Source organism: Populus nigra, chromosome 6 (genome assembly GCF_951802175.1).
Source record: "Populus nigra chromosome 6, ddPopNigr1.1, whole genome shotgun sequence".
NCBI lineage: Eukaryota > Viridiplantae > Streptophyta > Magnoliopsida > Malpighiales > Salicaceae > Populus > Populus nigra.
In genome coordinates this window covers 5432603-5442897 of record NC_084857.1, presented here as the reverse complement: position 1 = coordinate 5442897, position 10295 = coordinate 5432603, and the positions used below count along the sequence as shown (strand labels likewise).

Sequence of the window (10295 nt, the reverse complement as noted above, 5' to 3'; positions counted from 1 at the left end):
CTCTCTCGCTCTCTATAATGCTTTCAAGTCAGCAGCTCCCCTTCTGGCGATAACAAAACATACGAAGGAAAGGGACATTCGAGCAAAGTTTATCACAGAATCTCCGTAAGTTTTAAGCCACAGAAATGAAAGGCGGCCTTGGGGGTTTTTTTTTTGTTCTGTTCTTTTCTGGTGACAGTTTTATTTATTTTAAAAAAAATTTATTGACCTCAAAATATAATTTAAAAGGACTTCCAAAATACAACTCTTCGCAAGATGCTTCATGCCGTCATGAACTTCACTATTTCTGCAATTCATTGTTCAGTTGACGAGGCATGCTTGAAGTCTCAATCAACTTGTTAAACAAACCATTTTTTTTTCTGAATAAATACAATATCAGCTAGCCCTAACGCAGATGAGATCAAACTCAATAAAATAATTTCAAGTGACTAAAAGGACGCCTGGAAAAACAAAGGCGTCATTTACTGTGTGGTTTGTGTGTTTTACAAAATGCTTTTAACATTATATTTTGCTTAAGACTTTAGGAAATCATTTTAAAAAATATGTTTTAGTAATTTTGATGTTAAAACCGTGAAAAAAAATACTTATAAAAAATCCATTTACGAAAAGCATTTTCAACGGTAGACCTGTTTAGAAATGTGGTTGCAATTATTTTTTACTTAAAAAAATATTAAAATATATATATATTTTTTTAAAAAATTATTTTTGATATTAGAATATAAAAATAATTTAAAAATACCAAAAAATATTAATTTAAAACAAAGAAAAAAAATAAAAAAATTTAAATTTTTTTAAAAACACTTTTAAAATATAAAAACAAACATGTACTTAAATTGATAACACGGTGTTAGTATTTTTGCATAGGTGTATCCAAGCTCAAAACTTTAAATACACTTAGAAATGCTTTTAAATAAAATCCAAACAGGGTTTTATATTAATTTTTTATTAAAAAAATAAAAAAAATTAAAGAAACACCAATGGGGTAACTACAAAGTGGTCCATTCAATTTGTTAAAATCCTTCAATTTTATAGAGCAAAAGGTTCTCTTCGCCACACCAACTTTTTTTTTCCCCATTGTATCTTGATTTTATCTGGATAGATGAAATGCTCAATTTCTTTGTTTATGCTGTGCAGCCGTGAGAGCACATGAAGCCATGCAAAAAGTAATCATTTAGACAATGTTTTATTTATTTATTTATTATTGTAATACATGATATTTTTAAGATATATATTTTTTGTTTTTAAAAGTATTAAAATAAATTTTTTTATTTTTGACATCAACATATTAAAATTATAAAAATTTACAAAATATTAATTTAATAATTTTTTAAAACCAAACACAGTTAAACCTAGTATAAAACACAAAATCAAACAGCTTGAAAGTGACGGAACCGTGTAATAACAGGGTGAAAATTGTCATAAAGTTTTGAACCGTGATTAGCTAAAATGCTGGCGAAGCTTCGAATAATTAGCTTGAGAACTTGGCTAAATTATACTCATCTTCGAGTAAAGGAAAGAAAATCTCATTATCGTTTTTTATTCCCAAAACAACTCCTTTTGTAACTGTTGCTTTGCTCTAAAACTCATTTCCTAACTACTTTTTATAATAAATTTGATTTTTTTTAAAAGAATAAGAGTATTTTAGGATAGTTTATGTATTAATTAAAATAAAAAAATAAAAAACATACATTTCTTAATATAATATATTTAAATAAAATATTTTAGACTATAATTTCTAAATTAAAATTCAAGAAAGCATGCACGTGTAATCATCAAAGATTGCGTGAGATTGCAAATTCGAGTTTAAGACGTATATTCTCTAGCTTTACCTAATTTATCAACCAAAAACCGCCCAAGGTTTAGCTTGAACCCATACCACGCATATTGGCCCAGTGGGCACCCCCAATAAATATCTTATATGGATATTTAAGTATTGTAGTGTAATTTATTTTTTAAAATAAATTAAAATGTTTTTTTAATTATTTTTATTTTTAATATTAAAATATATATAAATTTAATATTTTTCAGATAAAAATATTATTTAAAAAAAAGTGTAAAATATCCTGTTGGTCCGAACCCACTTTACCTTACACTTTAAATTTAAATTTATTTATTTTTATATTTTAAAAATATATATTTTTATATTTTTTTATGTTTTTAGATAGTTTTGATAGATTAATTATAAAAATTAAATTAAAAAAAAATATATATTTTTTTAAAAAACCGACAATACCACACGTACTCTTTATAAATCGCCTAGTATCATCCACCACTATCCCACCCTTGTCTTTTGTTGATCTCAATTGAAGCCCAACTCTTGACTTCTTTCTCTTAGCGAGTAAAGTTCCAATCTTTCTTTTACAGTTCAATGTATTAGCTAATGTTCGTTTTTATGTTTCTTGATCTGGGTTTTTCTTTGTTTTGGGTTTGATGCAGGATTTATTGAAAAAATGGCCACTAAGAAGAGTGTTAGCAGTTTAAAGGAAACAGATTTGAAGGGAAAGAGAGTGTTTGTGAGGGTAGATCTGAATGTTCCTTTGGATGATAACTTTAATATTACTGATGATACTAGGATCCGTGCTGCTGTACCCACTGTCAAGTACTTGATGGATCATGGTGCCAGAGTTATTCTATGCTCTCACTTGGTATATGCTTGACGACTCCCTGATTTTCACAGTTTACAGATTTAACATTTTTTTGGGTTGAAATATGTTTTTGATTGTGCTATTTGGATTACAGATTTGGATTTTTATGCAGATTCATATGATGTTTGATTTGTTGCTGTTTTGTGTTTTTTTGGGATTTTTGTTTGTTTGTTGAGGTCTTTGTTTTTGGTGGATGCTTAGGCAGAACTAGAATTGCATGGCATGTTTCTTTGCAGATTTATCTGGGTTTTGATTTTTATGACATGGCTTCTGTTTTTCCGATTTAGAATACTTATTTGCATGTAGGCAGATTTGTCTTTCGCTCTATGTTCTGCCATTGTTTTAGCTGATAGATTTTTTTAGTTCTCTTTCAATTGTTTTCTGCTAGCTTTTCAGCTGTTTTGATATACACTAGAAGTTTTGTTGCCGGAATTTATGTTCTCCAAGGCGGAGTACCATTTATTTTCTTGTCCAGGATGTTTGATTAGACACTCCTTTTTCACCTTTCCGGATTAGCTTGTCTTTCTTGGTTCTTTAACCACCTCTGTTCTACCCAAGATGAATTTTGTAAAAATTATTTTCTTAATTCTTTTGTTGGAGCTATTGTTAGGTGAATAAGGAGAATGTAGCTTTGATAATTGATTCCTCAAGAAAGTCTTATTATGACATTTTTCATTTGCAGTTCTGGCAGTCCATTGTCATTGACTGTGGATGGTTTTCAATCCATTGTTTGAGCTACTCGTCCAAAATCATGTAACACGATTGGATGTAACTCCCTAGCTTTTACAAAACTATGGAGTCGAACGTTTTTGGAGTGTTCTTGACATCCCATATCCAAGGCCACACACAAAAAAAAAAAAAAAACATAAACAATACCTTAAATTGTTTTTCCAATGCAAACATACTTCATTTTTTTCCTTTCTTTCCTGGTTTTGATGATGTTATTACAATCCCAAATAATTTGAACTTATGTAACAAATCTCAATAATGAACTGCTTTCATGAGAATGCTACAGTGATGCTCTAAAATGATGAAAATCCATTTATTCTTTTCTTTGTTCCAACCTCATTTCCTGTTTGTAATTAAATTTGCTTTGGTACCACTCTTTGCATGTTTTAACTGATATAAACATTGGAGTAATTAGCATGATTGGATTTTGCACTAGTCTTTGTCAAATGGTCATTCATATACTCCTTTTTTTATTATGGTTTCCAGGGACGCCCAAAGGGTGTTACACCTAAATACAGCTTGAAGCCTCTTGTACCAAGGCTATCCGAACTTCTTGGTGTTGAGGTTAAGATAGCAAATGATTGTATTGGCGAGGAAGTTGAGAAATTGGTGGCTGAGATTCCGGGAGGAGGTGTTGTGCTTCTTGAAAATGTGAGGTTCCACAAGGAGGAAGAGAAGAATGACCCTGAATTTGCAAAGAAGCTTGCTTCTCTAGCAGAAGTCTATGTGAATGATGCATTTGGCACTGCTCACAGAGCCCATGCTTCCACCGAGGGAGTGGCTAAATACTTGAAGCCCGCTGTTGCTGGTTTCCTTATGCAGAAGGTATGGTGGTTACATCTTTATCTTCTTTAAAGTGCTCTTCCCCAAGATATTTATATCTTTTGAAAATCCGTGTGTACATAAAAAATTGAAAGGAGAAAATGCATTATCTTTGGATTGATAATTAAAAAAGACGCGCAATGTAAATCCATTTTCTGTTTGATCCAATTTAACTTGTTAAATTCATGGCTGCACACTTGACCATCTTGTGCATTTATAACCTGTTGTTTGCTCTGGTTTTAGGAACTTGACTATCTTGTTGGAGCTGTGGCAAATCCCAAGAAGCCATTTGCTGCTATTGTTGGTGGCTCAAAGGTATCATCCAAGATTGGAGTGATTGAATCCCTCTTAGAGAAGGTTGACTTCCTCTTCTTGGGTGGAGGAATGATCTTTACTTTTTACAAAGCCCAAGGGTACTCAGTTGGGTCATCCCTTGTGGAGGAAGACAAGCTTGATCTTGCAACTTCACTTATTGAGAAGGCCAGGGTCAAGGGGGTAAAACTACTGCTGCCTACCGATGTGGTTGTTGCTGACAAGTTTGCTTCAGATGCCAACAGCAAGGTTTGCATCATTGTCCGTTTAAATTATTTGCATTCCCTGGAATATGTGCATGTAAACCTGTGAGTTGCTCTTTTGAGTTACCCGGAGCAGTTTTTTTTAGTAGTGGGATACACAAGTTCATACTTGCATGCACACAGAGGATCGGAATGTAACCTAGACCAATTTTGTTCAGATTGTTTAGTGCAATTTTCGTGCAGGTGGTACCAGCTTCTGAGATAGCAGATGGTTGGATGGGTTTGGATATAGGACCTGATTCTATCAAGACATTCAGTGAGGCATTGGATACAACCAAAACCATTATTTGGAATGGACCAATGGGTGTGTTTGAGTTCGAGAAGTTTGCAGCAGGAACTGAGGTATCTTATATTTTACCTAGATAACACGAGGTTCAACCACAGGCATTTTAGCATTGTAATCGAGCTTTGTTTTTCCTTTTTCAGGCAATCGCCTGGAAGCTTGCTGAGCTCAGTGGCAAGGGAGTGACTACCATCATTGGAGGAGGTGACTCTGTTGCTGCAGTGGAGAAGGTTGGGCTCGCTGATAAGATGAGCCACATCTCAACAGGAGGTGGTGCCAGCTTAGAGCTTCTTGAGGGGAAGCCGCTGCCTGGAGTCCTGGCTCTTGACGACGCTTAAGCTGGATTTTTCCTTTAGTGCTGGTATATGTTTGGTTTTGCCACCGGAGTGGGCTAAATGATAGAGCTGATCTTATGGAGGCTGTAGAGTGACCGAATAAATGCTCTTCCAAGTATATTCAACTATGCAATGGTTTCAGAATTCAGATCGGATCCTTTTTGGAACATTGTTTTTGATGATCCAATTATGTGAATTTTCTCTCCCAAGGAAATCTTCTTTCAATCTGAAATCTTAATGCTGATTCCAATGTTGAATCCAAATTGGACTCAGCTGGACTAAGAGGAAGGGAGATGTTAAATCGTTTCCGGTTTCCTTTATTTCCAGAGTGAGAACAAAGAGAAGAGAACGAGGTTTGGTCTAGAAAATGCTTGGTATAAACTACACCGTGGTGTGATTTCTTGAGCGTAGCAGGATTCGGAACTCTTATTCCTCTCCTTTTTCTTGGCACAGAAGATCCCTCTAAGGAACCCAGAAAAAAAAGTAGAAGCACAGAGAGTGAGAAACAGAATAAAACCTGGGAGATTAGTTTTTTTTAATAATGATTTATAATCCAACCCTAGAACTACAAGATTTATTCCGAACACATTAATTCAGCCTAAATCAATGGAAAATGTTCAGTTTATGGGGGCATGGTGGATCGCTGGATGAAGTGACTCATCACTCTCTCTCAACAAGGAAATTATTCTATTATCCAGATTATCAATTGCCGTTGTTTAATGGAAAGTTCATTTGGTTTGGTTCAAGGGTTTCAATCTTTGTTAAGAAAACTGAAGTGGCTAACAAACCCTCGCTAGCTAGGGCATTGTGATCATCAGTCCTAAGTCAAGACACAGCAGAGAGAACGATTTGGAATACAAATGCAGTTTCTTTTTTCATAAAACAGGGTAACCATCAACCACGACAGCTTCCATGATATGTTGCGGCAAAACCTAGGTGACAATCGCCAATTCTTGTTTTTTTTACAACTTGCGAATCCATTGCTACACCTTGTCTCCTCGAGTGTGCGCAATAAAATATAAAAGGAGTCTTGATATTTGTCTGCATGATCCTTGCTTTGGTAATATCAAATCATATTAATTATAAAAAACTCTAAAATGGTGTGATCTGTGCACGTATCACTATTGTTTGATGTGTTTGATCTAGTTTAATTCATATTGAGATGCGGATGTATGCCTGCCAAATTATGTTGAAAGTTAAATTTATAATTTTTTTTATCTTTTTATTTTAAAGTTTTAATTATATTGTTGATCATTGTGGTATATATATTTAGTATGTAATTTTATTATTTGACAAAATTAGTGTAACACCTAATTCACTTTCCTTCAAGTGTTATTATTATCTTAATTTTAAAATAATAAATTAATTCAGTATTAAAAAATAAAATTAAAAAAAATTTCAATTAAAAAAAACAAAAAAACCCGAGTCAACCGTATTAAAAAAAAACCTGCGACTTAAATTATAAAAATAAAATAACTTTATAAAAAATAAATTATAAAATTCAATTCTAAAATTTAATATTTGAGGAATGAAGTTAAAGTTGAAATTAAATTAAAATAAAAAATTAAACTGAAAAAAAAAAATCATTGCTTCAATTAACGGGAGGGAACCCTCCTCTTTTAATTTAGGTTAATTAATAATTAATTAATTAATAGTTAATAATTCTGTAGACAAACTTCAATTTTACTTGGCTTGCGGGCATCATGTCTCATTTTTGACTTGTGCCTTGCTTGTTCATTGGAAAGTTCACCTCACGACTCAACTAAAAAATGATGACACCATAACAAAAATACTCTCTTTCCCAGACAAATAAAGAGAGACAAATCCAGCAACCTAACCATGTCTTTTTTACGCACACTAATTCCTAGAAACTTGAGGTAGATCTATTGATCAGATACGTAATTAACAAATATTCAAGCACGGTGCATGCTTTTGTTGCTGGCTAAGTGAGCGTTCTGTCCCTTTTTGAGCATCTTGAAAATGATTGAGCCTGTAGAAAGCAAGGGCTATTTTGTGAGGCTGCTGACTTTGTTTCACTTAATTTGTTTGATCAATTTCTCGAGTGTCGAGGCTAGAACTCGTCACCACAAATGGGAGGTCAAGTATGAATACAAGTCCCCAGATTGCTATAAGAAGCTGATTATCACCATAAATGGGAGATCTCCAGGACCAACAATTTTTGCACAGCAAGGTGATACTGTTGTTGTTGAGCTAAAAAATAGTTTGTGGACAGAAAATGTTGCTGTTCACTGGCATGGAATCAGACAGGTATCATGAGGTTTTCGTCTTCATATCTTCAACTATCCTACATATGCTAAAACCATCTGTTGTGCGTACTCCTTTCTGACCACAGCTCGGAACGCCTTGGAGTGATGGAACAGAAGGGGTTACCCAGTGTCCGATTTTACCTGGAGAAACCTTTATTTACAAATTTGTTGTAGACAGGGTAAGTCCTCTAGTTCTAATCCAATGCTTTTCTTGTAATATCACAAGACATTCATTTTATACTCTTGTTACCAACGATAGCTTTCGTGCAATACGAATATGATTCCAGGTCTCAGGTTATGTGGTTTTCAACAGTTTTTTTGCTATTTTTGTAGAGCATAGTATAATTAGCTCAACATCCTTTTGCAGGCTGGGACATACCTGTATCATGGGCATTATGGAATGCAAAGAGCAGCTGGATTATATGGATCCATCATTGTATCGCTTCCTGAAGGAGTTTCTGAACCCTTTTCCTATGATTATGATCAGAACATAATCTTAAGTGATTGGTACCACGCAAGCACTAATGAACAAGCTGCTGGCCTATCTGCCATACCCTTTGTTTTTGTCGGAGAGCCACAGGTGAATTCTGTAAAATCTAAACTCATATCAACTTTAATTTGTCTTGAATTAGCAAGTGTAGCAATGTTTCTTAGGTAGCTGGTACTTATTTTATGGTAACCATACCTCTTCATTTTTGCTATCCAGTCACTTCTTATATATGGAAGAGGAAAATACAACTGCTCTCTTTCCGCTGCTTCAGGCATTGCAGCTGGAGTTTGCAATACCACAAATCCTGAATGCTCTCCTTATTCGCTGACTGTTGTTCCTGGAAAAACATATCGACTGAGGATTGGTAGCTTGACTTCCCTGTCAGCTCTTAGTTTTGAAATTGAGGTAATTTCACAACCTCAATAACTTTCATTTGCTCCAGAAATAATCTGTTTGAATTTGCAATATTCGAGTTCAAAATGTTCATGATTCTCTCTTATTCTTGTGCAGGGCCATGACATGACTGTTGTAGAAGCGGACGGGAACTATGTAGAACCATTTGCTATAAGAAACCTCTACATCTACTCTGGTGAGACGTACTCTGTGTTAGTAAAAGCTGATCAAGATTCTTCAAGAAACTACTGGGCAACTATTAATGTAGTTGCTCGCAAACCGGCAACACCAACTGGTTTGGCCATTTTCAACTACTATCCAAACCATCCACAAAAGCAGCCTCCAACAGTTCCAACCACAGGGCCTCTTTGGAATGATACAACATCAAGGTTGGCTCAAAGTCTTGCATTTAAGGCTCGTCAAGGTTTCATTAACACCCCTCCTGTCACCTCAGATAGAGTGATCGTGCTTCTAAACACACAAAACAAGATTGATGGCCATTTTAAATGGTCCTTAAACAACCTTTCTCTCATACTTCCTCAGACCCCATACCTCATTGCACTAAGAGAAAATTTGACCGATGCATTTGTTCAAGACCCTCCTCCTGATGGATATGACTTCGCAAACTATGATATACATAGTGTGGCAAAAAATGTTAATGCTACTTCAAGCAACCGAATATATAGGCTACGGTTCAATTCAACAGTCGATGTCATCCTTCAAAATGCTAATTCTATGACAGTGAACAACAGTGAGACACATCCATGGCATCTTCATGGGCATGATTTTTGGGTCCTGGGGTACGGTACAGGCAAGTATAACTTGTCTTGTGACTGGAGAAAGTACAATGTGGTCAATCCCATTATGAAGAACACAGCACCTCTGCATCCTTATGGATGGACTGCTCTGAGGTTTAGAGCTGATAATCCAGGTGTTTGGGCCTTTCATTGTCATGTCGAGTCTCATTTCTACATGGGCATGGGTGTGGTGTTCGAAGAAGGGATAGAGAAGGTAGGTGAGTTGCCTTCATCCATTAGGGGATGTGGTGAATCTGAAGGTCACCATCGACCATAGTGTCTTCAACTAAAAATACTACGCATTCTTTTTTCTTACAATACGAGCAGAGGAGGATCATAGCCCCAAGAACATTTGAATTTCATTGCGATATCGATTGGTTTTGATGTCAATTGCGAGTCGAATGTTTCAGGAGCCCAGAAAAACATCATGCAAAACTTTAATGAATGATTTGCATATGTTAGCCGAAGCCAAGCCAACTATATGATCAAAAAAAGGGAAAAAAAATCGGAACTGTATTCTTCCGAAAGACTGGAAAAAAAAATGTAACTGTGATTTATTATTATTATTTAATTGAAATTATAATATTATTATTGAACATCTCTAACACCGAACATTGGCTTTCAAGGTGGGTTATTTATTACATACTGTATTTATTTATTTTTTCTTTAAATTAAACTTCTAAAATAATTAATAGAATGCTACTAATTATTTTTTATTCACCGTAATCTTTTCGGACTTGTTTTCGTATCTCGCAATTCAAAATTAATCTAATAATTAAGTCATTATAGTAAGTGAATGAATAAATAAGAGTCCCGGTGAAGGAGCGATCAAACGAAACAACAACACAATCTTATGATTATCATAAAGAAATGGATCTATGTAGGCTGCAGCCCAATCTATAACTTATATATTAAGCACAGAGCCCAGAATATTAATTACGAAAAGCCCAAACTCGAAC

General features: G+C 34.5%; 2 protein-coding genes across 2 annotated transcripts; both read left to right on the top strand.

The window, feature by feature from the left end:
- Positions 1 to 2191: 2191 nt before the first annotated feature.
- LOC133697139 (phosphoglycerate kinase, cytosolic-like) lies at positions 2192 to 5614 on the top strand. Its single transcript, XM_062119520.1, has 6 exons — positions 2192 to 2338; positions 2437 to 2645; positions 3861 to 4199; positions 4440 to 4757; positions 4955 to 5113; positions 5198 to 5614. The coding sequence occupies exons 2-6, from the start codon at positions 2451 to 2453 to the stop codon at positions 5390 to 5392; spliced, it is 1206 nt and encodes a 401-aa protein (XP_061975504.1). The 5' UTR covers positions 2192 to 2338; positions 2437 to 2450; the 3' UTR covers positions 5393 to 5614.
- Positions 5615 to 7213: 1599 nt separating this feature from the next.
- On the top strand, positions 7214 to 9934 carry LOC133695695 (L-ascorbate oxidase-like). Its single transcript, XM_062117620.1, has 5 exons — positions 7214 to 7657; positions 7743 to 7835; positions 8024 to 8236; positions 8363 to 8551; positions 8657 to 9934. The coding sequence occupies exons 1-5, from the start codon at positions 7370 to 7372 to the stop codon at positions 9611 to 9613; spliced, it is 1740 nt and encodes a 579-aa protein (XP_061973604.1). The 5' UTR covers positions 7214 to 7369; the 3' UTR covers positions 9614 to 9934.
- Positions 9935 to 10295: the final 361 nt, after the last annotated feature.

What these genes read in the sequence shown, in the direction of transcription:
- LOC133697139 (XM_062119520.1), top strand. Translation starts at nt 2,451, where the DNA reads ATGGCCACTAAGAAGAGTGTTAGCAGTTTAAAGGAAACAGATTTGAAG. An exon ending in CTTCAGATGCCAACAGCAAG is followed by an intron (nt 4,758 to 4,954) that starts GTTTGCATCATT and finishes ATTTTCGTGCAG; the next exon opens with GTGGTACCAGCTTCTGAGAT. An exon ending in AGTTTGCAGCAGGAACTGAG is followed by an intron (nt 5,114 to 5,197) that starts GTATCTTATATT and finishes TTCCTTTTTCAG; the next exon opens with GCAATCGCCTGGAAGCTTGC.
- LOC133695695 (XM_062117620.1), top strand. Translation starts at nt 7,370, where the DNA reads ATGATTGAGCCTGTAGAAAGCAAGGGCTATTTTGTGAGGCTGCTGACT. An exon ending in ACTGGCATGGAATCAGACAG is followed by an intron (nt 7,658 to 7,742) that starts GTATCATGAGGT and finishes TTCTGACCACAG; the next exon opens with CTCGGAACGCCTTGGAGTGA. An exon ending in CTCTTAGTTTTGAAATTGAG is followed by an intron (nt 8,552 to 8,656) that starts GTAATTTCACAA and finishes ATTCTTGTGCAG; the next exon opens with GGCCATGACATGACTGTTGT.